At 40.0% G+C, this 27,132-nt stretch overlaps 2 protein-coding genes across 6 annotated transcripts in view; both read left to right on the top strand.

Moving 5' to 3' along the window:
• The window catches only part of DCUN1D2 (defective in cullin neddylation 1 domain containing 2), a 39,212-nt gene extending 16,272 nt beyond the window's left edge, over positions 1-22,940 (top strand). For 4 of the 5 annotated variants that reach the window (XM_090258489.1, XM_090258488.1, XM_090258487.1 and 1 more), the window contains exons 5-8: positions 18,993-19,075; positions 19,830-19,926; positions 21,284-21,340; positions 21,458-22,940. In XM_090258489.1, coding sequence (XP_090114615.1) covers positions 18,993-19,075; positions 19,830-19,926; positions 21,284-21,340; positions 21,458-21,504 — 284 coding nt within the window. In that variant the 3' untranslated portion in view covers positions 21,505-22,940. Of the gene's footprint in view, positions 1-18,992; positions 19,076-19,829; positions 19,927-21,283 lie in introns of all 5 variants that reach the window. The other variant, XM_090258491.1, reaches the window with a different exon arrangement.
• Positions 22,941-25,336: 2,396 nt separating this feature from the next.
• Positions 25,337-27,132, top strand: part of ADPRHL1 (ADP-ribosylhydrolase like 1) — a 40,304-nt gene continuing 38,508 nt past the window's right edge. Inside the window, exon 1 of the mRNA XM_090258286.1 lies at positions 25,337-25,725. Coding sequence (XP_090114412.1) covers positions 25,512-25,725 — 214 coding nt within the window. The 5' untranslated portion in view covers positions 25,337-25,511. The remainder of the gene's footprint in view (positions 25,726-27,132) is intronic.

The raw sequence follows: 27,132 nt of genomic DNA, 5'->3' as shown, positions 1-27,132 counted from the left end.
TGCAAATACTCTGTGTGCTCTCATATTGATATTTAATTGACTATTGAGTTAGAGAGGTCAGCAATTAATGTTGACAGTCGGCATACTTTTACTGGCTAGGTGTGTGATCCCGCTGATGGTGTTACTAAGATTGCCAGGTGACTTAGTCTTGTGCCGAGCTGGAGGTTTAAAGTTAAATTACTTGAAACCAATTCTGATGTGCGTTGGATTACTTTAGTACAGGCATACCTCGTTTTATTGTGCTTCTCAGATACTGTGTTTTCAGCAACATTGAGGCAAGACCCTCTACCAGCAAAAAGATTACAACTTGCTGAAGGCTCAGGTGATAGTTAGCATTTTTTAGTAATAAAGTATTTTTAAATTAAAAGTATGTACTTTTTTTTTAGACATAATGATATTGCGCACTTAATAGACTATAGCATAGTGTGAACATAAATTGTATATGCACTGGAAAACCAAAAATTTGTGTGACTCATTTCATTGTGATATGTGCTTTATTGTGGTGGTCTGGAACCGAGCCCACAGTATGTCTGAGGTGTGCCTGAACGTCTTTCAGAGTTGTATGATTTTGTTAAACATAACTTGTGTTTTACTGTGTATGATACATTTGGAAAATTTTTAACTTAAACTTTTAGTTTGAATTTTTGGTTTATATGAGGGTTTTATTCTGCTTTATTTCATTCGTTTTGCCCCTAAGTACTATATAGTTTATTTTTGTCCTATCTCTTTGTAAAAATAAATCAGTTTTTGACCTACATTTTGTTGCCCAGTATAACAGACTTATTTATGTTTAGTTCATTAACATCTCTTACAAGTTTGGAGGAATGAGTTACACGGTCTTTTTTATAGAGATTAAACAGGTATATTAGAAAGTACATTTTGAAGAAGGGTTCTTTTAAATAAAAGCAATATTATAAGATGACCAAAATTAGATAGGAAACCCAAAAAGGGCTTGAAAATTCATAGATAGAAAAACGCACTGCAAGTATTTGGTTTCAGATCCTGATTTCACTCGTGTGTGTTTGCAGGTGTGTGTGTGTAGTAGACATTCTCCTGCCTCTGACTTCCTTTCTTTCCTTCTCCTAGCAACAGATCAAATGCAGGTACAGATTGAGGCAGCAGGCACTTCTGTCCTTACATCAGGGAGGTGAGGAGTAGGCACTTCTGCCTCAGGTCAGGAAAGTGGCAGCAGACTCTTCTGTCTCAGATCAGGAAGACAGGCAACTGTCTATTCCTAAGCGCTGTTACCTAGTTCCCATGGCAGAGATTGTTTCCCTCTTTTTATTTGTTTTCCTCCAGTGTTGTGGGTTGTTCATTTTTACTCTTGGTGCATATCACTGTGATGAGTCTCTCGTCACATTCCCTCTCTCCATGCTGGCCCACCGTGTGAATGGGTTTCTCGCCCTGCATGCCACCTCACAGATCATGCACTTGCCACCTTAGGAACTGAAAAAGGCCTCTACCACAAGGCACCTGTTCAGGAACTAACTTGAATGTATCTGCTTAAAACTTCAGAAGGTGGAGATGGGAGAGTCACTGGGAAAATAGGAATGTAGTTTTCCCTATTCAAGGAAGTGGATGAGCAAATGGAGGCTGTCAGTCGTACAAAGGTGCAGCAGCAACGTGTTGCAGACGTCACCGGGCTTTGCACATTCCTCACTTTGTCATTAGAGAGCCAATGTCAGGGAAAGTATTTGTGGGACCCCTGGGAGGAGATGGTCCTGACACATTGGTTTATGAAGAAAAAGATCGACCTCCTATTTTGCCTGATATCAGTGAAGGATCTGTTTTTGGAACCAAGTGCACAGAGTGAAAGGAAAGAATAGTCCACGGCAGCACCAGGGTGATGGCCAAGCATGAGCAGTGAGAAGCAGCAGAAGCTGGGTTTTGTCTGTTCTCACTCTATCATGGAGACTGACACCTGGTCAACCACTGCCTGAGATAAGGGGGCCTAGGAATCACTGCAGATAGGAGCCCTGATTTGCCCCTGGGCTCTCTGTGACTCAGCTGGGTATCACCTGAAGAAGAGCTTGCCAGACACTTTCAGAATCGCAAGGAGGCAAGACTCTGAGGCATTGGTAGCAGGGACCTGGTTAGATTAGAATTCCACATAATTCCAGTTATATTACTGCAGAGTGGAGAGTTGGACTCATGGTCTTATGCTCTTGGGAAAATTAAAATACTTGGCATACTTTACAAAGAAATAAGTCATACAGTGAGGGTAAAATTGGAGTGGAATGATAGCACGTCACCCCAGCGGTGCTGCCTCAGCCCTGGACACACTGGTCTCCCTCTGTGTCTTCTCTGCCACCCAGATGTCCAAATCCAAGACTCACAGTCAATGTGGTTTTTGTTTGTAGGTGGCAGCTTTTACCTTTTATCTTGTCACTGGAAAGAAAGGTGGGATTAGCATTTATGAAGCACATATGATGTGGCAGCCAGGTGCCTTCATTCGATTCACATGTGGCCTTGTCCCCATTTTATAAACAGGGACACTGAGACTAAGGCATGGAAGGACCTGTTGGAGGAACGAGCATGGGCTGTGACAGCAGGGCTTGGAGCCCACGCTCACCAGTCTTGTGTGTTCACGCCTCCCCGATGGGCTGCCTGACGTGGGCCGAGAGCAGGAGCCAGGGCCTGGGTGCGTGGGAGTCTGCAGGTGCAGGGAGGCAGCGGCACAGCCCTGGTCACACAGCCCCACTCTCGGGCCTTGTAGGGAAGGGTTGGATGATCAAAGCAGGATCAGGTCTGTCGTGGACCATCCATCCCCTTCTTGTCAGTCTGCCTGCCTCAGCACTGCCTTCCCGCTCGGGCTTCCTCCTCCAAGCTGGTCTGGCCCTTTGTCCGACCAGGCCCCTCACGTTCTCATATCACTCCAGTCTCTGTGCTGAGGTAGTTCCCATTCTACCTACATCTTCCACTTTATATTATTTGGTTTGAATTTACTTGTTTTATACTATGCATATAATATAAGCAAAATATATTACAAATTTTTTAAAGTATATTTTATTGATTATATTGTTACAATAGTTCCAATTTTTTCCCCTTTGCTCCCCTCTGCCCAGCACCATCCCTCCCCCAGCAATCTCCTCCCGCCCCCCAGTCCATGCCCATGGGTTGTACATATAAGTTCTCTGGCTTCACCCTTTCCTATATTATTCTTTTTTAAAAAAATTTAATTAATTAATTATTTATTTTTAACAATAAAAAATAACAATCCCTCCCTCTCAGACTTAAGACCCTTTATAATCTTATAAAGGACAATGGGCAAAGGTCTTGAACTCCTCTAGCTGCTTCAAGCTGGACATGGTTGTCATCCTACCTACCCTTGGGTCCAGAAATCCCTAATAAGAGTGAGGGTGTGGAGGGGAGGGTGGCCTTCCCACATGGGGAAGGATTGTGCAGACTCCAGGTCAGTTGGCTGTCCCTGGGCAACGGCGTGCTTGGTTTAACAGGCTGGCATCCTTGTTGTATTCTGGAGGCAACAGATTTGGCAACAGGGTTAAAGAACATCATTCAATCCATAACCACTAGATGACAAAGGGCAGAGATTAATTTTTCAATGTCCCACATTAGGGAAAAAAAAGGGCTTCTTTGGAGGAACGTGTGCCAGGCACATCTCACCTGTCCAAAACCCTTTTGCCCACTATACTTAGTTTGGATGAGGGAAATAGTTTAGGTTTCCCCTTCTCATACTCTGGGCCCTTTCTGTCCAAGCCATTAGGATAGAAAAGAGAAACCAGTTTTAAAGTGAAGCCCACAGACCACCCCATTCTTCACCAACACAGCCATTTAGTTCAGCCAAACCATTGAGTCTCAGGAGGCAGCGATGGAGAAAGGATTAAGTGAGGCCTTTATGTACAGACAATCACTCAGGTAATGAGATCATAGGCTTATGCCCTTTGAAAACAGAAAACAGATGTTAATTTATGCAACATTACCCACAAACAAGTCTCTAAATGTGTAAGACTGTCTTATCGGAAAGACATCCAGTTGCAAGGCATTTGACATTCTTCTTGCCTGTAAATTAAACATCTTTGATGATGCCACAGACATGGTTTAACTTTCAAATGAAAACAAACTTTAAATGGAAAGAAACTTTAAAGACAGTTAACTGCACTACTTTATAGTCTACCACTGAGCATTGTGATTTTCCTTGAATCACAATTTTTCTCCTTAAGATTACCCTCCTTGTCATTAAAGGGACTGCATTAAGTCCAGTTTTAATTTATCCTGTTCATTTGCATAAACACAACAAGAGCAGCAAATGATCACTTATGACCTTTAGTTCTGCTTTGCTGGAATTTACACAAGGAACCTTTAGGGTGACCTTCAGTCTGCCTTTCAGGGCACAGAAGCTGAGTCACATACCTGCCATTCAGCCTTGCCTGTAAACACATGTCTTTTCCAAGTCCTTCAGGTTTTCCATTGTGCCTTAAGGTCCCTTCTAGCCGTCTTTCAGGAAAACAACCTTCATTCCTTTTCTGGAGTTCCTTGTAGTTTCCCTGGAGTTCTTTGTAGTTTTCCTTGAGCTTGCTGAGCTCATTGAGCTTCCCCATAACCCATCTTTTTAATTTGCTTCCCTCTATTTCATTTAGCACTCTTTCTGGGGATTCTTCCTTTCCTTTCAATGGGGAGTTGTTTCTCTGTCTCCCCATTTTTGTGACTCTTATTGTTTGTTGCTGCTTCTTAGATTGATCGGCACTTCCTGGATCTGCCCCTGGTGGCGTCAGATTGTGTACCAGTCTGGGCGTAGGCAGCCTGTTGGAGACTTCCAGGGATCTACTGCCTTTGTCTCCTTTAGTTGTTAATCTATTCAATCTGTTATTAGCCCTCAGGCTTAAGGACCCAGGATGTGGCAGCTTAATTCCCTAGGCAGGGCTTTTGCTTCCCCTCAGGCTGACGCCACTCAGAGGGGAATGGTCTGCCGGTCATGTTTTGATGTAGCGGCCATTTCGGTCTCTCCGTGATTATAAGACTTCTCTCCAGCTGTGTTCAATTGGTTATTCCAGATGATTTCTCCACAATAAAGGTGTAAATCCAGACTGGTCCTGGGAGGAGGTTAGTGTAGCTTCCATTTACTCCTCCGCCATCTTGGATTTCCTAATATATTACAATTTTAAAACTCCTAATTGTTCACAGTTCTGTTTTAGTACAAATGACTTCACCTCAGTTTTTAGAGCAACAAACGTTGTCAGAAAAGCATAGTGATCTCCTGTAGTGTTGCTTCATCTGGTTATGTCAAAGTTGGAGCCCTTTAGAAGTGATGTACTTCATCATTCACTCCTGTGTGTGGACAGAAAGAGCTTTCATACTCTCTCAGAAAGCTACTGCAGTGTGTCCTGTCTGAGTACACATCACCTGGCGTGTGAGCCGCAACATGTCCTGACTGAGGACATGTCACCTGGTGGGTGAGCCACAGCATGTCCTGGCTGAGAACATATCATCTGGTGTGTGAACCACAGCGTGTCATGACTGAGGACACATCACCTGGCATGTGAGCTCCAGAATGTCCTGACTGAGGACATGTCACCTGGTGGGTGAGCCACAGCGTGTCCTGACTAGCACACATTACCTCGTGGTCAGACCCAGTGGTAAGCCAGATTACAAGGCTTAAGTGTCAGTCTAGTTAGGAGGTAGAGTGTGTGACTTTGATCAAGGTAGCTAGAGCAGTCCATTGTTAAGAGCCTCGTCTTGCCTTGTGTGTAGTTCTGTTATGAAGGTATCAGCCTATGAACTATGTTCTCATGGGGACAAAATAGATAATCAGACCAGGTGCCAAGTTCAACTCCTGACTTCCCTGCTTTGCCCCCACCTGAAAATAACTCCCTTTACACTCTGAGGCCCAGATACCTGATGACATTTTTTTTTAAGTATATTTTATTGATTATGTTGTTACAGTAGTTCCAATTTTATTTTTCCCCTTTGCTCCCCTCTGCCCAGTACCCACCTTCCCTCCAGCAATCCCACCCCCCTTAGTTCATGTCCATGGGTCGTGCATATAGGTTCTTTGGCTTCACCCTTTCCTATATTATTCTTAACTTCCCCCTGTCTATTTTGTACCAACCAATTATGCTTCTTAGTCCCTGCACCATATCCCCATTTCTCCTCCTCCCCCCTCCCAGCTGACAACCCTCCAAATGATCCTCATACCTATGATTCTGTTCCTATTCTTAGTTTGTTTTCATTTTTATTTTCTAGATTCTGTTGTTGATAGTTGTGAGTTTGTTGTCATTTTAGTGTTCATAGTTTTGATCTTCTTTTTCTTTAGTAATTTCCTTTGACATTTCATATAATAATGGCTTGTTGATGATGAACTCCATTAGTTTCACCTTGTCTGGGAAGCACTTCACCTGCCCTTCCATTCTAAGTGATAGCTTTGGTGGATAGAGAAATTCTGGTTGCCTTTCATCACATTGAATACTGCTTGCCAGTTCCTTCCTGCCTGCAAAGTGTCCTCTGAGAAATCAGCTGATAGTCCTATAGGCACTCCCCTCTAGGCAACTCTCTGCCTCTCTCTTGCTTCCCCCAGGACCCTCTCTTTATCTTTTACTTTTGACATCTCAATCATGATGCGTCCTGGTGTGGTCCCCTCTGGGTCCAGCTCGCCCGGGACCCTCCAAGCTTCCCGGACCTGTATGTCTATCTCCTTCACAAAATTTGGGAAGTTTTCCTCCATTATTTCTTCACACAAGTTTTCAATTTCTTGCTCTTCCTCTTCTCCTTCTGTGCCCCCCCGCCCCAGCCCCGTGACTCAGATGTTGGCATGTTTAAACTTGTCCCAGAGGTTCCCAAGCCCCTCCTTATTTTTTTCAATTCTTGTTTCCTCATTCTGTACTGGTTTACTTTTTTTCTTCCTTATGTTCCAAATCATTGATTTGAAACCCGGTTTCCTTCCCTTCACCATTGGTTTTGTGTGGATTTTCCTTCGTTTCACTTAGCATAGCCCTCACTTCTTCTCTTATGCGTTTGCCATACTCAAGCATATCTGTCAAGCCTGTGAGCATCTTTACCACCAGTGTTTTGAATTCTGCATCTGTTAGGTTGGCTATCTCCTTGTTGCTTAGTTCTCCCACTGGAACCTTGATCCATTCCCCCTTTTGGGCCATACTTCTCTCTCTCCTCATCCTAACAGGCTCCAGTGTTTGTTTTTTGCCTCTGAGTCCCAGGAAGAGCTGTCACTCCTGTTACGTTGTAAGGGGCGGAGCCTTGGGGATTCGTCAGTACAGGGTGACCTGTTTCACCACGTTGTGGCACTGTATGTGGGGAGGGGTGTGAGAGGGAACAATGCCGCCTTCCCAGCACTCGCCCCTTTTCTAGGCACCTCTCCCACTTCCGCACCAGACTGGCACCCCTCTAGCTGCTGTCCTGGCCATCGTTCCCAGAGTGGGTGGGTCTGCAGACGTTCTAGGACCGTGGGGGCCCTTTAAACATGCGGACTCTGTTGAGATACTGGCAGTTTCTGCCTCCACCCCAACCCCCACTAGTCTGAACAGTCAGAAGCAATGAGGCTTGATTTTCCCCGGTGCTGGGACCATGAACTGTGAGGTCCGGTGAGGAGCTGAGAACGCTTCCCAGGTGTCCCTCCTGACTTTTTAAAATGTGTGACTGTGCTTTCTGCCGGCCTGCCACTGCTGCCGCCACCACACTAGTTCCTCTCTGCTCTGGCTCCGCCCCTCCTACCTGTCTTGGTGAGTATTTATTCTTTATAACTTTGTTTGCTAGACTTCCATGCAGTTTGATTTTCTGGAACTTCTGGTTGTTTCTAGTTTTGAGATAGTTGTATTCCTTCTTAGTTGTGGAGGAAGACACAGTGTGTCTGTCTATGCCTCCACCTTGGCCGGAAGTCCTGATGACACTTTCAATCTCAGCTTTTTAAAAAAATTTTGATTTATTGTAACTCAGTTTTTTTCAACTGCAAAGATTATTTTCTCTTCAGGAATCTTAGAAATGCCTGGAGGAACCGTACCTTAAATGTCATTTCCCTACAGCAAGGATTTAGTAGCTGCCATTGAAGCAGATTGGCATTCAAGGTGTGCAGTGAACCTCTGGGGAGGAGGGGGGGACTCCCTGAAAGAGGATAAGGACACATGGGAAGCATAGGGAGTGGCAGAAACTTAGCCTTGCCCTAGGCTGCGCTGTGGTACCTTCTGTCTTGAGTTAGTAGCTCTTAGGTTGCCAGTCCCTGGTTTAGTTTGCAGTGTAAGAAGTGTTTTCTATTTTAATTATGTAGGGATGACAAAGAACAATGTATAAAATGTCATTAGCTCTGTGCTGATGGACAGAGTGGTTGAAGGACTGTTCACGTGGAGGGGAAGAGCCACGCATCGTGCTATGTTACTTGGGGGTGACAGTTGGCGTTGAGTCCCAGGAGCTGAGTCCAGCCAGTCGGTTGCTTTCTTTCAAACCCTTTTCATCTCCACTTTGTTTTCTATTAAAAACTGTCCTCTTTTTTTCACCCCTCTTTCTCCTAAGCCATTGTCTGTTGAGCTTATTTGCTCTTGCATTTCTTTTAGTTTAGGTATTTCTGAGATGATTTTTTTCATTTTTCATTCTTGAGTTTTGTGCCCTCCTTTCTGAGTTTTTCTAATTCTGATATATGTTCTTTCATGTTTTGTGTCATTTCTTTATGTCTCTTAGCTTGTTTTGAAACGGGACGTCACAATTTTGATGTGGATTGGCATGTTTCCTGGCGTGCATTCATTTTCTAGAGACAATATTCTGTTTATATTATCTTTTTTGTTCAGATAGTGTAAGGGATTTGAGCTCAGTGCTTTTCTCTTGCTCACATCCATGTGAAATAGATTTCCTGGACTTTTAGAAAGAGGATTGTTCAGGGCATCATTCTAATTTCATAGAGCTACCTCCTCTGGGGCGTGTGTGTGCGTGTGCACAAGTGTGCGTGAAATGCTGCATGTGTGCGTGTCCACATGCATATGTGCCTGTGTTTATGCATGTGTTTGTGTCTGTGTGCATGTATGCATGTGTGTATGCATGTGCGTGTCATGTACAATAATGTAAAGTTTGCTTTCTAAGATTTTCTGGCTCTATCCCTCTCACCCGCTTTTATCTCTTTTCTTGTCTCTGCTGTTCTTTCCTATTTAACTTGAGCACTCCCAGCCACCTTGCCACAGTGACACCCTGTCTAGAAGATGCCATGGGTAGGTCAGCTCTGAGGTTCATGGGAACCAGGTTGCCTCAGCCCCTGCAGCCCTTGTGGCAGGTCCCTGTACCCACCTCCCATTGGTCCCAGCAAGGTCCCAATGCAGTTTCTGGCCTCACCTCATCCTGGCCAGACTTTGCAGTGAACGCCTGCTGGCCACTTGGAGGTGCCCTGTGGTCATACCCATCAGAGACCCTGTGCCACCTGGCTCGCCCTCCTTCACATTACGTAGGCCTTGTGACTTCCAGTGGTCCATCCTCTCCTACCCATATTTTTGGTTCATGATGATGCTTTCTCACCTTACTTTATTGTTACTCTTGCCTTTGAGTTTTGGACTTGCTATCTAGTTGCTTTATTCGTTTTTATGTGAAGATTCAGAGAAATTTAAAAGTTAAGCTGCTGCTTCTACCACCTTTCTAGAACCCTTCCATGTGCATTTGAGTGTTAAGTAACTTTTTCATCAATTGCTTGTCAAAGGATAGGAAGGACGGGCTGAGGCATGTAACTGCTTGTTCTTAAAACATCAAGTTAGGGGTCCTTGGGGTTTCTTTTCCCCAAGACTGTTCATAAGTTCTTTTTTTTTTCTTTTTACCATTTTAACTGTTTTTAAGTGTACATTGCTGTCCAACCATCACCATCATCATTCTCTAGAACTTTTTCATCTTGCCAGACTAAAACTTTGCCCCCATTAAATAATGACTCCCTGTTTTCCCTCCCACCAGCCCTTGGCAACCAGCATTCTACTACTGTCTCACTGAATTTGACTGCTCTAGTTAACTCATATCAGTGAAATCATACAGCATTTGTGCTTTTGTTACTCATTATTTCATTTAGCATAATGTCCTCAAGCTTCATTCATGCTGTAGCATGTGTCAGAATTTTCTTCCTTTTTAAGGCTGAATAATATTCTGCTGTATATATTTCCACACTTTGCTTATCCATCCATCAATGGACAGTTGGGTTGTTTCCACCTTTTGTCTATGGTGAATAATGCTGCTATGAACATGGGTGTACAGATATCTGCTTGAGTCCCAGCTTTTTGGTTCTTTTCAGTAAGTACCCAGAAATGGAATTACTGGATCGTATGGTAATTCTGTGTTTAATTTTTCTTTTTTTTGAGAAACCACCATATTATTTTCTACAGCAGTGATGTCATTTTACATTTCCACCAGCAGGGAATGTAAATTACACAGAGTTCCAATTTCTCCACAATCTCACCAACACTTGTTTTTTCTGTTTGTTTTTTTAAATAATAGCCATCCTAATAAGTATGCTGAAAAATGTTCTTTTATCAGCTGATTTTTAACTTTTGGAACAAAAACTTTTGCCTCTTCTCTCTTCCATTCTATCCCTTTCTAAGAGGCTGAATTAAAATAGTCATTAAAAATTAAAGCCTACTTCAGTTTGGACCTTGATTACCCAGTAACAATCACCAGTGTTCTAGGAACTAACAAACAAATACAACAGAATAACAGTACTGAAGGAGATTTGGGTTGGGCTCATTCAGCATTCTTGGGGTATCTGTAATAAGACTTGCCCATTTGGCAAGGACGAGTGCCGTGTTCCCAACAGGTGGTCCTTTCTGCCCTGGATATTATTTCTTACGGTTCCTCAAAAAAAATTTTTTTCCTCTCCATTTCCTGATTTTTCCTAAGTAATACTCACCTGAACAAGAAGTATTACGTTCTATACTTTTCTAAAATTTGGCTAATTCGTGTCTGAGTGTAATTATTATTATACTACAAAAGGAAAATTTAGGTAATACTTTACTTTTGAGCAGTTTAATTCTTAGAGCCTTATTTAGCTTCATTTTTCAAAGGGATAATTAGCCAGATGCAAATTTTAAAATAACAGCAGTTATTCTTTATTGTTATTAAATGGTTACCAGGAAAGGGAATCCAGAAATGTCAGTAAATGAGAACATAATATTCTTTCTGACTGTTTATTCTGTAACTTTAATATCTTCAGTATAATATAGGAGATTAAACTTCTGTTAGAAATAATTTTTTATACTTATTAATATATTTTGCAAACTATGGGATTCCTTCCCTTTAATGTTGAAATAAAAATGTTCAAAAAGGATTAGCATTGTATTTAACTTTGATGTCTAAATATTGTTTTTAAGAATTTTTATCTTATAATGCTAAGTTAACTTGCCAGAACTGGAAAAGTGTTAAAGAGCTTTTATTTTAAGCTATGGTTTACCATAGGTCCTTGCAAAGCGAGGTCTGCAGACCAGCACACCTGCATCACCTGGGAATTTGCCTGAATTGCAGATTCTCAGGTTGCACCCCAGACCCACTGTTTTGGTTACTAGTTGCTGCATAACAAAGTCACTAAAAACTTAGTGGCTTCAAACAACAATCATTGTGTTATAGCTCATGATCTTTTGGGTCAGGAATTCAGGCAGGGCTCAATAGGGTAGCTCTTCTGTTCCACATAGTGTCAACTCAAACACTCAGTAGTTTTTCAGCTGTCAGCTGGATGAGGTTGAAATGCCCAGCAAGGGATTCATGAGAGAGTCTGATGCCTCAGTGCCCCTCCACATGGCTCCCTTAGGCTTCCTTACAGCATGGTCGCCTCAGTCTGGAAGGGCTGCTGATGTGGAGGCTGCATATTTCATGGGTAGGATAGGTAGGAGCTGCATATCTCCTAAAGCCCAGCCCTGGAAATCCTACAGTATCAGTTCCATTTGAAGTTGCCACATTTGACATACATTAAGAATTCCTTAGTAATTTATAAGAAGTTATAAATTAGAGTCTAACTTAATTACCTTATTTAAAATTTAAAAATGTATTTTCTTTCTCCATGAATATTTCAGAGAAATTCAGTAAGGCAGTAAAGAGTATTTTGAAACATTTTTACAATACAGAGCCTAATATGTTTAGCCTTTATTTAAGTAGATTTTCCTTAGGATTGAGTAGCAAAAAAAATGTGAAATTTATCCTGTAATTTCTTTATCTTTGTATTTATTTTATGTCTCTGGCACTTAAATGAAATTTACCATAATCACCCACTAGAGAATTAGAACAGTTACTGATTTTGTTTCTTTGGTTTAAGAGAGTAATTAAGAGAATTTCATATTGTATTTCATGTTGAATATGAAATTGTATTAAAGAAAATAATAACCTCTTCAGGAAGTGATTAGATTATTCAAACACTTCAAATACATTACATTCTCTATTTTAGAAGGTTTTTTTTTTTTTTAAGAAATCAAGGCAAAAAATTATACGACTACACATCTAAAATAGAACAATGATTTACAAAGTATATTACATACTCTGTGTTCTGAAAGATTAAGTATAAATTAAGGAGATTGATTCAAGTCTTCCTATAGTTTCTAGAAAAAGTATGGACATCATTAGCCCAGGCTCAGTGGACTAAGCACCTGCCCACAAAAAGCAGGGACATCAGTGGAAAAGAGTTTATTCTTCATTTCCTCCATGTTCATGTGTCTGCTTATGTGTGTGTGTTAAGATTATGTGTACTGTATTGTTTTATGTATATGATTATTCTTTAGCCTTTACTCAACTGATGATCAACCTAATAAAGAAGATAATTAAAACTAGTTGACTCTTTGTATTAATGTAAGAACCTTAGCATAATTTCATACTGGCTAGATTATGGAATTGGTTGCTTTGAGAAATATTTATTTTTGAAGAAATAGTCTCATGATTAGCTAATTTTTATATCTACTCAAAGATCTTTTTTGAGAGAAGGGATATTTTCATTATCTAATTCTAAATGAGCATCACAAACATAGATTTTAAATAGTAATACCTTCTTCTAAACATTTTCTTACTCAGGAGATAAGACTTTGTAGAGGTTATTGGAAAGAAAATAGCTGCTTTAAAGATTCCTTTTATAGCCACTAGAATAGTTATTGTTCTTGATTTCAGCTCTCAGGTTTTGCCATTTTGAGTTTTGTTGTTATTTTACAAATGGCTAGGTCCATTAGGATAGTATTAAACATTTTTACAAATATTGAAATAGCATACATTTACTTTTGGTCATGTGGTTTACAAACATACAAAGCAGAAGATCCAAGATGGTGGTGGAATAGATGGAAACTACACTAATCTCCTTGCAGACCAAACTGGAATTACAACTAATTAATAGAAAAGTCATCCTGAATAACAAACAGAACATTAACTGGAAAGGAGCCTTACAACCAAGGACTTATAGAAGAAACCACATCACCACAATGAGACTGGCCCAGAAGAGGGAGCCACAAGCTGTGGATCACTGATAGTTCCAAACAGGTTGCACAAGGCCAGTCACAGGCAGCAGCTGACATAGGTCTACACCAGAGTCTTTGCAAATCTATGTAATACATAGAAACAAACACAAAGAGGCAGCCAAAATGAGAAGACAAACCGGCTCCAAATGAAAGAACAAGAGAATTCTCCAGAAAGGACCTAAATGAAATGGAAGAAAGCAATTTATCAGATACAGAGATTAAAGTTATGACTATAGGGATGTGCAACAGCATGAAAAAAGGCATAGAAACAATAAAAAAGAACCATCAGAATAAAGAGTACAATATCTGAAATAAATAGTACCCTGGAAGGAATAAAGAGTAGGTTAGATGAAGCAGAGGATCAAATCAGCGATTTGGAGGACAAAGTAGGAAAAAACACCCAAGCAGAGCAGCAAAAAGGAGAAAGGATTTTTTTAAATGAGAGTTTAAGGGACCTTTAAGACAACATGAAACATAACAACAACCGCATCATGAGAATATCAGAAGGTGAAGAGAGTGAGCAAAGGATTGAAAACCTATTTGAAGAAATAATGATTGAAAACTTCCTTAACCTAGTGAAAAAAAAAAAGACACACAAGTTCAGGAAGTACAGAGAATCCCAAACGAAATGTACCCAAAGAGGCCTACACCAAGACATATCATAATTAAAATGGAAAAGCTTAAAGCCAAGGAGAAAATCTTAAAATCTTCAAGAGAAAAATAGTTAGTTACCTACAAGGGAGTTCCAATAAGACTATCACCTGATTTCTCAACAGAAACATTTCAGGCCAGAAGGAATTTGCATGAAATAGTCAAGGTGATGAAAAGCAAGGACCTACAACCAAGGCTACTTTACACAGCAAGGCTATCATTTAAAATTGAAGGAGAAATAAAGCTTTCTAGATAAGAAAAAATTAAAGGAATTTATTACCACCAAACCAGAATTACAACAAATGTTAAAGGGCTTGCTTTAAGAAGGAGAAGAAGAAAAAGAGGAAAACAATTTAAAAATAAAATGACAATAAATACATATCTATCAATAATCACTTTAAATTTAAATAGCTTAAATGCTCGAATCAAAAGACTTAGGGTATATGAATGGATAGGAAAACAAGACACCTATATATATGCTGCCTCCAAGAGACCCGCCTGGGAACAGAAGATACACACAGACTAAAAGTAAAGGGATGGAAAAAGATATTTCATGCAAATGGAAAGGAAACAAAGTTGGGATAGCAATACTTATATCCAACAAAATAGACTTTAAACCAAGGCTATAGTAAGAGACAAAGAAGGATGCTACATAATGATAAACAATTCAACAAGAGGATATAGCCCTAGTAAACATTTACTCACCCAACATAGGAGCACCTAAATATGTAAAGCAAATCTTAATGGACATAAAAGGAGAGGTTGACAGAAATACAGTCATAGTAGGGGATTTTAACACCTCATTGACTTCAATGGATAGATCTTCCAGACAGAAAATCAACAAGGAAACAGCAGCTTTAAATGACATACTAGATCAAGTGGACTTAATTAATATCATCAGAGCATTTCACCTGAAAGCAGCAGAATATATCTTCTTTACAAGTGCACGTGGAATGTTTTCTAGGATAGACCACATGTTAGGACACAAACAAATCTCAATAAATTTCAAAAGGTTGAAATCATATCAAGCATCTTCTCTGGCCACAATGCTATGAAACTAGAAATCAATCACAAGAAGAAAACTGAAAAATACACAAAGGTGTGGAAGCTAAGTAACATGCAATTAAACAATGAATGGGTCAACAACGAGATCAAGGAAGAAATCAAAAGATACCTTGAAACAAATGAAAATTAGAACACAAATACCCCAGATTTGTGGGATATAGTAAAAGCAGTCCTAAGAGGGAAATTCATAGAATTACAGGCCTCCCTCAAGAAACAAGAAAAAGCTCAAATAAGCAATTTGAATTTACACTTAAAGGAACTCTAAAAAGAACAACAAACAAAACCCAAAGTGAATAGAAGGAAGGATATAATAAAGATCAGAGCAGAGATAAATGGAATATAGTTAAAAAAAATACAAAAGATCGACAAATTCAAGAGCTGGTTCTCTGGTAAGATAAACAAGATTGACAGACCTTTCACCAGACTCATTAAGAAAAAGAGAGAGGACCCAAATAAAATCAGAAATGAAAGAAGGAAAAGAACAGCTGTATGCCAACAAATTGGACAACCTGGATGAAATGGATAAATTTTGAGAAAATAAATAAAGAAGAACCAGAGAATCTTAATAGACACATTACACCTAGTGAAATTGAAGCAGTAATTTAAAAACTCCCAACAAACAAAATCCCTGGGCCAGGTGGCTTCACAGGTGAATTTTACCAAACATTAGAGAAGAACTAACACCTCTCCTCAAACAATTCCAAAAAATGCAAGAGGAGGGAAGACTCTCAAGCTCATTTATGAGGCCAGCATTATCTTGATCCCAAAACCAGTTAAAGACACTACAAAAAAAGAAAATTTTAGGCCAGTATGCCTGATGAACATAGATTTTAAAATCTTCAACAAAGTATTAGCAAACCAAACAGCAATACATCAAAAAGGTCATACTCCATGATCAAGTGGAATTTATTCTGGCAATGCAAGTTCAGTACAACATTTGGAAATCAATAAATGTGATTCACCACATAAACAAAATAAAGGATAAAAACAACACAATCATATTAATAGATGCAGAACAAGCATTTGATAAAATTCAGCACCCATTTATTATAAAAATTCTCAGCAAAGTGGGAACATACCTCAACATAATAAAGGCCATATGTGACAAACCCATTGCCAGAACATACTCAATGGGAAAAAGCTACTAGTGTTCCCCTTACGATAGGGAACTAGACAGGGATGTCCATTTGTACCTCTTATTCAACATAATATTGGAAATTTTAGCCACAGCAATCAGACAAGAAGAAAAAACAAATGGCATCCAAATTGAGAGGGAAGAAGTAAAAGTGTCATTATTTGCTGATGTCCATGATACTGTACATAGAGAACCCTAAAGATTCCACCCAGAAACCACTAGAAATAATAAATAAATTCAGTAAAGTAGCAGGATACAAAATTAATATCCAGAAATTAGTTGCATTTGTATATGCCAATAATGAACTATCAGAAAGGGAAATTAAGAAAACAATTCCATCTGCAATTGCTTCAAAAAGAATAAAATGCCACTCAGAAAATTATAAAACACTCAAGAAAGAAATTGAAGAAGATAAAAGTAAGTGTAAGCACCTACAGTACTCATGGATAGAAAGAATTAACATTTTTTAAATGTCCATACTACCCAAAGCAATCTATAGGGGAACACTTTTGTACTGTTGGTGGGAATGCAGATTGATACAACCACTATGGAAGGCAGTATGGAGATACTTCAAAAAATTAAAAATGGAACTGCCTTATGACCCAACAATTTTACTTCTGGGAATTTATCTGAAGGAACCCAAAACACGAATTCGAAGCAGCCCAAGTGTCCATCAGTAGATGAGTGCTTAAAACAACTATGGGACATTTACACAATAGAATACTACTCAGCTGTAAAACAAAAGGGAATTTTACCCTTTGCAACAGCGTTGATGGACCTGGAGAACATTATGCTAAGTGAAATAAGCTAATCAGAGAAAGATACCATATGATTTTACTCATAAGTGGAATCTAATGAACAAACTGAACTAACTGGCAAAATAGAAACAGAATCAGAGAGAGCAGGCTGACAGTTCTGGGGGCAGGAGGCTTTGGCAGGGGTAGAGGGATCAAGCAAAAAAGAAAAAGGACTCATGGACAACGGTGTGGTGATTGTGGGGGAGAGGGGGTGGGTGGAGGTAGCAGAAGGTATAAGAGGGATAAATGGTAATTGAAAAATTACAATTTAAAAAAGCATACGAATCCGGAACTTTATAGGAGTTTTCTAGGACCAAACTAATCCAAAAGTAACTAGATTAAATATCTGCCATAAAACTATTTTTCTTTCCTTCCCAGGTTTACCTCCATTTCTCAGTGTGAGACTTTTCATCATTAAGATGAGTTGAGTATAGATTTCAATTAACGTTCTTCCTAAGTGATAAGGATGTAGACTTAGCAGGACAAGACTAATCATCTTAGCATTATACTGCGGGTCCCATAGGTAAGGTTCAGCAAGCCTTTCCATATTATTGGTTCCTTGAAACTTTCTGACCGTTTATTTCTTCTGATTAAGACTCCAGGATATTTAAGGCTGAGAAAGTTTATAATGGACTTTAAACACATAGGGAACATAGACATTTTATTTAAAGTTGGCTGCTATTCATACATCTCTTTTGATTACGCACTTTTAATAATGATCGACCCTGGAAATCTCAAGTTAGAACTATAACTTTAATAATTTTTGTCCAAGTGGGACCAAACAAGATTTAGATGAAAATCTTTTAATATTTTGCATTGAAAATAATCTGTTAGCTTAATTTACTATCTAAAAGTGGTAAGCACTATTCACCATTAAAGGTTGTCCATCTTAAAAAGTAAACTTCTCGGCCTCTTTATATACCTTATATGTCAAGCACATAAAAAGAAATATGTATTAAACTTCTGGTGAGCAGAGAACGAATCTCAGTATTCCAAAAATTATCAGTTGGGGATAATATTCTAACACAGCCCTATAACTCCGCATTTATATTACATTAAGACACCATCTTAAGACTGAACCCGACAGTATAGGTTTGTCAAGGAGTAGTGAAATAATCACTACCTTCCAGTCAGGGGGAAAAAGAGGACATTGACTTAGATTAATAACCATCTATATTTTTAACTATCTTTACAGCAATGCGTATGCCTTGAGAAATTCGAAGTCCTTACAAAGCTTGTATTATTTACTCTGGAATCAGATTTTGTTTTAGTTTTTACAACACAAGGCAAGTCTATTTGGAGGAGACTATGTCACTCCCTTTCTAAACAAGTTGTTTAACTTGTAGTTCATCACTTAGAAAGGACATTGGCCTACTTTTCAAAAAATAAATTATGTGCATTAAGAATACCCAGGTTGGTTCAGGTTTAAAGAAAGCCCAATACATATATAAATGAGTCTTCAAAAATTATTAATTAAAGGATAATTATTTACATATTTGAAAAACATAATACACAAACCCTTATTTTGAGGACATTTGCCCAAAGTTATAAAATTAGATTATACATAGCCCTGGCTGGTGTGGGTCAGTAGATTGACTGCCGGCCTGCAAACCTAAAGGTCCCTGGTTCGATTCCCAGTCAGGGTACATGCCTGGGTTGTGGGCCAGGTCCCCAGTTGGGCGCATGCGAGAGGCAACCACTCGATCTTTCTCTCCCTCTCTTACTCTCTCCCTTCCCCTCTCTAAAAGTAAACAGATAAGAAAATCTTTTTAAAAATTAGGTTACACATAATTTTACAAACATTTCTGTAAGGTTTAAGCCTCATAATACTCTTAGGTGAAAGTGTTGAATTTTATTAATTGAATACCAGGGTGCTAAGAAGTGATCTTTTCTTGTACAGAAATTGGGGTTTATTAACTGCACTTTCTCTCTTTTCACCAGATTTAGAAATGGCCGTTGCATATTGGAATTTAGTATTATCTGGAAGGTTTAAGTTTTTAGATCTTTGGAATACCTTTTTATTGGTAAGTATCCTCCTGCTTATTGTCATGTGTGCCAGGGTGAAGGGGGTCAGCAGGTTATGTGACTACATTTTGCCTAACCAAAGCATTTCTCGTGGGCATTGTGGTAAATGGAAGTCCTGTGCAGAGATTACCAGGTAGCCGACAAGCTGCCACCCAGTTTTGCCACCTAGAGCACAGCAGCCTCCAGGTTTCAGGCAGGGCTGCTCCAAGGCTGACTTCCAAAGTGGCTCCTTCTAGGCTGAGGTTTCAGATGATGGGCCGTATCGTGGTCCAGGAGAGCCCTGCCACTGCATATAGGTTCATATTCTGATACCATTTTAAAGTGTATTTTATGATGTTTTGTTTTAAATAGATTTACTTTCTATATTTGTACATTGGCATTAGGCAGCAAAAACTACCTAGTATATAGAAAAATTAATATATCAAAATACAACTTGCCTATTGCCCTGCATTGTTTCCTGCCTGGTTTGGGGTTAAGTAGAGATTAAAAATGCTGCCCTTGTATTTGACTGAAACAGGAGTTTATAATTTTTGTATTTTACATGTTTTGTTTTTAAATAGATTTACTTTCTGTATTTGTACATAGGCATTATGTAGCTTTCAACATTACCCAAGGCACTGTTTTTAACTTTTAACAATTTTCTTATGATATTTATTCCTCATCAAATTAGGTACTGAGATAACTAGATCTCTAGAACACCTGCGAGTTACGTCTCTTATCTTAAATCTGGTGGTTTTTTCTCTTACGCATTAGGAACATCACAAAAGATCAATCCCGAGGGACACGTGGAACCTTCTGCTAGATTTTGGAAATATGATTGCAGATGACATGTCTAACTATGATGAAGAAGGTACGAGAAGTTGAAATTGTAGTACTTCAGATGAGCAACAGAAATGCTGATACGGATGCTAACTTTTCCTGCCCCTGGAGCCCAGGACAGTGATAATGACACAGACACTAGGTCAAATGGGCCTAGAACGCAGGACAGTGATGATGACACAGAGACTGGAGTCAGATGGGACCCAGCTGACTCCTGGCTTTACCCCATTGGTGAAACGGAAGTGATGACGATAATAATAGTATCCACCTCATTATGTCTTATGAATCACACAAAAGAAAAATAGTGCTTCATATTTATTTAACTCAAGAAGACAATTGTCTAAACAAAAGGATTTTTAAAATGGATGTGCAGAAAACCTCATAGCAGAACCATAGAACTAGACAGGAGTTTGGGAAAGGCCGCTGCAGGGGCCTGATCCCCTTTGACGGCTCAGGTCACTGGGCTGTTTAAGCTTATTTGATGATTCCAACTTGCATTTACGTACATGAACATGATTGCACGTTTAGTGGCCTCTACAGTCAAATATTTCAGGATGCTCATTCAGAGGACACTTGAACGCCTGCTGTGCAATGGGTGCTTTGCTACGTTTGGAAAGGAACACTCACTCTCCAGACCCGCACCCACTGTCTGCCTCCTCGGTGCCCCGCCAGGAGGTGACTTCTTCTGGGGCATCCTCCTCATCACTCCTCTTTGTTCTAGAAAGTGAAAGGTCTTCAGCACCAGCACTCACCACCCTGGTGGTAATGGGCAGTGTGTGTGTCTCCGTCTCTGTTCTCAACACTCCACACCCTCCCCGGCACAGAGTTGGCAGCTGGTTGGTGTGCTGAATGAGTGGGTGAAGAGCTGACCTCAGACAGAGCCCAGTGTTGCTTAAGTTCAGGAGCTTTAGCTACGCTGGGTGAGACAAGGCACGATTACATAATGAGGAGCTAAAGTGTAAAGGAGTCAGTATATGGCTGGCCGCTGGGGGCTGTCTGAGTATCATGGGCACTTAGGGGGCCATGTGGTTTGGGTGAGAGTGGACCAGCTTGGGGAAGGGATGCTGTTCAGGGAGAAAACAGCACCCCTAGTGGAGGTGAGTGGCTGCATCTCTCCCCTGAGGGCAAAGGGTCCTCTCCCTGGGTCCTGACTGCCTGGGGCAGCGCTGAGGGCCATGCCCACACACACACCAATATCTGCTGGCCCTTGTCCGGCTCAAGCAGAAGAAATGGGTAACTTCAGCAGCTAAGTGAAGCACAGGCTGTAGAAACTAAAAATCATTTGAATTTTTGAACTCTTTAAGTGTTGGATTATGAAAAAAAGTGCTTCGATTCAAAAAAATATTGCTCTAAAACATAATTTTTTTAATGTTTTTTTTTTCCTTTAGGAGCATGGCCTGTTCTTATAGATGATTTCGTGGAATATGCCCGCCCAGTAGTCACAGGTAGTAAACACAGCCCTTTCTAGGCAGAAAATGGAAATAGATTAGGATTATGAAGTGAACTGTAACCTGCAAGGAGACATTTTGGTCAATTTCTGTGCACACATGTCATGATTTCAGAAGTCATCCTTGACCAGTCATCTCTGCGTAAAGAAAATGGTGGCTGAATTTGGACACCGTAAGGAGCTCCTCGGAAGATAGCTGCTTCGGGATGTCTGGAGATGGGTCACATGCCTGTTGCTTTAGGAGATTTCTGCATGATTTTTACATTTCTGAAAAAGTACTAGAGCCTGTTTGCAGGACTGCAGAGCATGCTGTTCATTCATGATTGCAGGTGAACACCAGCAGTTACCACACTCCACTAAATTATATTGTAATTACACTTTTAAAAAAAGTATTTGTGTCCTTGGTAGGATGTTATATTTTTATAAAAATCAAAGCTGTTTAAAATGTGCCCAAAAGAAAATGATCTTGTTGTGGATTCTAACATTTTTTTAAACTTGGTGACAGGAATTCAAGATTTATATTTTTTGAATTATCGAATATCTAGATTTACCAGATCTATTTTTGTTTTAATTTTCTCTAGATGTTCATCTGAAAATCATTCTATAGTTTTTAATAGCCATTACAGTTTCCACAGCGATGGCACATGTAGTATGTGATAATTCCAGGAAAGTTTTATTTTAAACTGTTTACAAGTCAGCAGGTCTATTTTACTTCTAATAATGTCATTTGAACTTCCTAAGAAGTTTCGTAAAGTATGTTTTTTTAAAAAATGTATTTTATTACACTTAAAAAGACATTTTCCATAAAAAATATTTCTTTTATGAATGATGAATTATAGAGTTAAAAATTAAATGAGTTGATTCCTTTTAACTATCTGTAATATTCACAGTGTCCACTATCCAGCCCTTTGTATAGTTGTACGCATTTGGAAGCTAAAACTAAAATACACATCATTGTCCAAAACAAAATGCCAAATCAGAAACCTTCATCTCATTAGCAAGCTGAAGTCTGTCTTTGCATCATGTTTCCATCTGATTTTTCTGGTGTTTGCCTTGTCAAAGAGGACCGTCTAGGGCGGCACAGGGAGAGGTGGACTGCGTGTCCAGAGGAGATGCACCTGCTCTACTTTTTGGAAAAGCTCTGTGTGGAGTTTTGAAAAAATCACTGTGTGGACCCTACCTCATATTGAAAAGATCTTCCCGTCACAAGTGTGCCTGCTGTCCTGCCTGTAACCTGGTTTATGAGACAAATAAATTGGGTTATTTTGGGACAGAGGAAATTCACTTCCGATTTCCTATAAACAGAAAGTGTGCCTAAAATGTGTCGTTTTGATTTGACTTCCAAAAATGTGATTCACTCAGTGTTTTAGGAAGCACCCATGCACAACGTGAAGTTTGCGTATACTTGCTATATGTGAATTATTTATACTTTGAATAGAAATCTTGCAAAGAGGGCAGCAGGCCGTGGAGGATTGGAAAGGGGGCTGAGGCCTGGAGACCACAGGCTAGGCTGGGTCATCGGGCCCAGGAAAGTCACGTAACCTATCCCAGTCCTCCACTTCCATGTCTACACACACACCAAAAAAAAAAAAAGAAAATCAAGGCCATCTCTGTAAGTCTGTGATTCTAAGACATTTATTTTATATAATAAAAGCTAGCTTTAATTTTTTAAAAAACAACAACAAATTTAAAGCATCCTTCAAGGCTTCATGTGTTCTTGACATGTAAATGTTTTGCTCAGAGAAGGTTATAGAACTTGGATAATCCTATATAAATTATAAAGGTCTGCAACACTTATTCTTAAGATTTAAAGTTATATGAGGAAAAAAATGTCCTATGGACTTGTTTATCAATAGATATCAAAACATTAGTAATTGGACAAAGGCTCTTCAAAAATTGTGCGTTTCTTTTTCTTCTATTATATACATTTAAGTCCTGCATGCTATGAAAGTGCTAAGAACTTTGGAAACATTAAAATAAATTATTTTCTCTGGTGTTGTGGTATACTTTTAATTCTATGCTTGGTTGCTCCAATACTCACCACTAGATGTCAGTGTTTTGATCTCGTCGTGGGGCTGACAGGAAAGCCACCCCTACAGCACAGTGACACATGGGACATTCCCACCTGTACCCAGCGTGCCGCCCTAGTTTAATGATCATGTCCCAAAACTGACAGCTTCAGTCATTTATTTTTCTTTTTAAGTGTCCCATAGTGTGCTAAATGTTTTTGTATGAAAAATTATGGATCTCGTAATACACAGCCCTTGAATTGATAGGAATTATATTACCAAAATACACTAAAATGCAAGCTATAAATATACTGAAAATACACAAATAAACCAGACATAATAGGTTTAATAAATATATATTGTGCCTTCGTAGAGTACCTGCCAAGAATTTCTGGAATAGATATTGTTTATCACTTTTTAACTGGTGATGTAATACATTTCATTGTGTTACTTTACCTCAGTAAAGTTGAACCATAATATTATATATATATCTCAGACTTCAGGCTCCATGGAAGGAGGGTAGTTTTTTTTTTTTCTGTGAATTGCTCTATCACAATTGGTAGCACACAAACGGGGCTCAGTAAGTGCTGAACAAACAAATTAGTGAACACATCTCATTTCTTCCTATTTGCTGACATAGGGCAGATAGAATGGAATTGCTTCTAGCATCTTCAATAAAGATTTCTACTGCCTCAGTATTAGCAAATGAAACTAGCCCTGGACTGTACCTCGGCCCTCAATAATAAATATTTTTGCCAAATGGCCTACCTGCAGTGGGAATTGTCTAAATATAGGGCTGCTGCTGTTGTCTGTCTTGTCCTGTTGGATAAGAAACCCACATATCCAGCAACCCAGAACTGTCTGTACTGGTCTTGAAGTACTATTTGCTTCAGAATCTCTCAGGACCGTGCTAACTAGAATAACATTCCAGAACCTCATTTTTAACAAGGGCCGTTATAATACTCGGTGTTCATTTAAATGCATCTTAGCATCTTGTTATTATGGAAAGAAATTCTATTTTAAATCCAGGTGTGACACCCTCCCACTTCTGGTATGATGCGTGACCAGATCCTGGGGGACAAGGGGGAAGCATGGTCCCATGGGGACCCTGTCACTCTCCAGGGCATGGGGGACAGTGAGAGGGACTGCTTTCCTAACTCCTTGTTTCAATCAAAATTCCTGGTGTACATATTCCACCTCCCCCCAGCCTCTTCATGTCTTTGAAGTTCCCATCTCATTGTGAATCAATGGGAGGCTTTGCGCTCTGCTCACACTTTGCGATCTAAAGTCTGGTAGTTTGGTTGGACAGCCTTTGGTTGAACACTGGACTGTGAGAACACGTCATAGTCTTACACTGGAGCTAGATGTGCTCTGTTCCTTTACACTCTTATTTTCTCAGTTTTCTCTCATAAACACATTTTTATAATCTAAAAAAAAGTTTTCCAAAAAATAAAACCATGATGGGTGAATCTCCACGTTATGCTAAATAAAAGAAGCCAGACACAAAAGGCCACATAATGCATTATTCCATTTATTTAAAATTCTAGAAAATGCAGTATAGGGACAGAAAGCAGATGAGTGGTTTGCCTGGGGTTGCAGTGGGGGGAACAGGGAGCAGATGGGCAAAGGGGACTTGAGGTGACCAGAGTGTTCTGAAACAGGTCTATGGTGAAAGTTGCACAGCAGCCTACCTTCACACAAGATCACCAGATTATGCACTGAGCCTGGGTGAACTTCGGGGTGTGTAAAGTACACCTGAAAGCTTTCGAAATGCGTGCATTTCTTTAAGAATACTGTGAAAAGATTCACTACTTAAAAGTTGCTGCTTTGTGAGAGCGTATCTGGGGTTGTTCTGGGTGCTGCCCAGATGTTCGGATAAGCTGGCAGGCTCCTCTGTTGAACAGCTCGTGTCTGTGCAGACGCTTAAGGAAGCTGACACTTCCACGTGGTTCTTCAGAATGCTCTGTGAGCTGCGGAGTCCAGAAAGGTTTTCTCATTGGTGCCACCTGCAGACAGAAAAGTAGTGCCTGGCCATTTGAGGAGGCTCTTGACAGCGACACAATGACCAGAACAGAGGTCAGCACGGTGGACTGAAGGCAGCCACTGCCACAAAGGCTGGGCGTGCTCATCGGCTGTGAGGGCTGAGGAGCTGCCTTCACGATGGAAAAATTTCAGGCTGCGATGTTGCTAGGGAGCTTGGGAGATGCTCTAGGTTACAGAAATGCCCGCAAGGAGAACTGTGCTTCAGGCACACAGATCCAGGAGGAGCTACAAAAACTCGGGGGGCTGGACCACCTCGTACTTTCATCAGAGAAATGGCCTGTGAGTGACAACACCATTATGCACATGACGACGGCCGGGGCTCTCACCACAGGTAAGGCTCGGCCACTGTGCCCCAGTGTGTCAGGTGAACCGGAGTTCTTGCCATCGGCACTGGAGTTTTGAAGGCAATGTGCCCTTTCAGCCATGGTGTCACCCAATGCCAATGCTAAAAGTGACAATTTAATATACCCCAGTGACCCTCAGCAAATCGGACATGCCACAGTTCATGTTTCTCATGTAGTCTTTCTGGATGGCAATATTATTTTCCTCTGCTTATCTGCAGAGTCAGTTTCTTAAACAGTGACTTTTCATTTGTCAGTAAAATGTTCACTAAGCTGAGCCCTCTGTCTCTGTATTTAAATTCAATTAAATCTCTCACTTTGGGGCTGTTTTGGGTGACGGCTCAAGTTTTCTCTGCAGGTAGTAAGCCTTTGTCTGAATTTATTTCAAAAGAACATAAAGTAATATGCCAATTTTGAAATGTGGACAAATTAAGATAATACTGTTTGGGAATTACTTCTAAATTCCAATGAATTAGAGTTAAAATGCCAGCTACCAAAATATGATTTAGCTTGGAGAATTGCTTATACATAAATATGGCCTAAGAAAATGGTATAAAATTGGTTGAATTTGGGAATGGGGAAACAAAGTTTCTTGAAATATTCTTTAAATAGCAAGTTGGTTTTAGGATCAACAACTTTTTACATGGATTTCAAAGAAACAGATGTATAAATATGTAGCACAATTTTCCTATAAGTTACTTGCTTTTTAAAAATCTGTGCTAATAGTATGTTGCTGCAAAATTAAAATCTGAGAGCAGCTCTCAAGTCAATGAAATCTCACTTATGAGCTTACCTTGCCATTCCAAGTGTCTGCTATGCACGCACTCAGTTTGGTTCTGTGGTCATTGTACAAGAATGTCATCTACTTCGTGACCGGTTCCTAAATAGGGACAGAGCTAAAGCACCATAGATAAGATAAATTGTCACGGCGTGTTGAAAATGTTGAAGCGTCTTCCTGAGTCTACACAGCTATGACATCCAAATATTTCCTGCCTGATGTTTCCAGGAAGATTCTCATGGGTTTTGTGTTCGGCAGTACTAAGTAGCCTCCCAGCAGCCCAAAGCAGTAATGCCTACACCCAAGAACCTGCTGGAGAGAGAGTGTGGCTTCCAAAACAAAACCATGGCTTGTTTTAGCTGCGCACAGCTGGTCCTGACTCTTAAAACTTTGCTTCCTTTATGTGTTTGATTGATGTCATGTGCACACAGTCACCACAGTCCGCACGTCCTCTCTGTGTTTGCCCTCACCTCCATGAGCATATTAGTAAGTTTTTGTGAATGGCAGAATCCACGATGTGTCTCTGTCCTCTGTGATTACCCCTCAGTACCTGGCACAGGTTGGGGCTCTCCTGACCATAACAGGCTCTCTGAGGTTAGATGGAGTCAAGTCCTCTTAG

Source organism: Furipterus horrens, unplaced genomic scaffold (assembly GCF_987537825.1).
Source record: "Furipterus horrens unplaced genomic scaffold, mFurHor1.1.pri manual_scaffold_12, whole genome shotgun sequence".
In the NCBI taxonomy this organism is placed as follows: domain Eukaryota; kingdom Metazoa; phylum Chordata; class Mammalia; order Chiroptera; family Furipteridae; genus Furipterus; species Furipterus horrens.
This window is presented reverse-complemented; position numbering and strand designations above follow the sequence as displayed.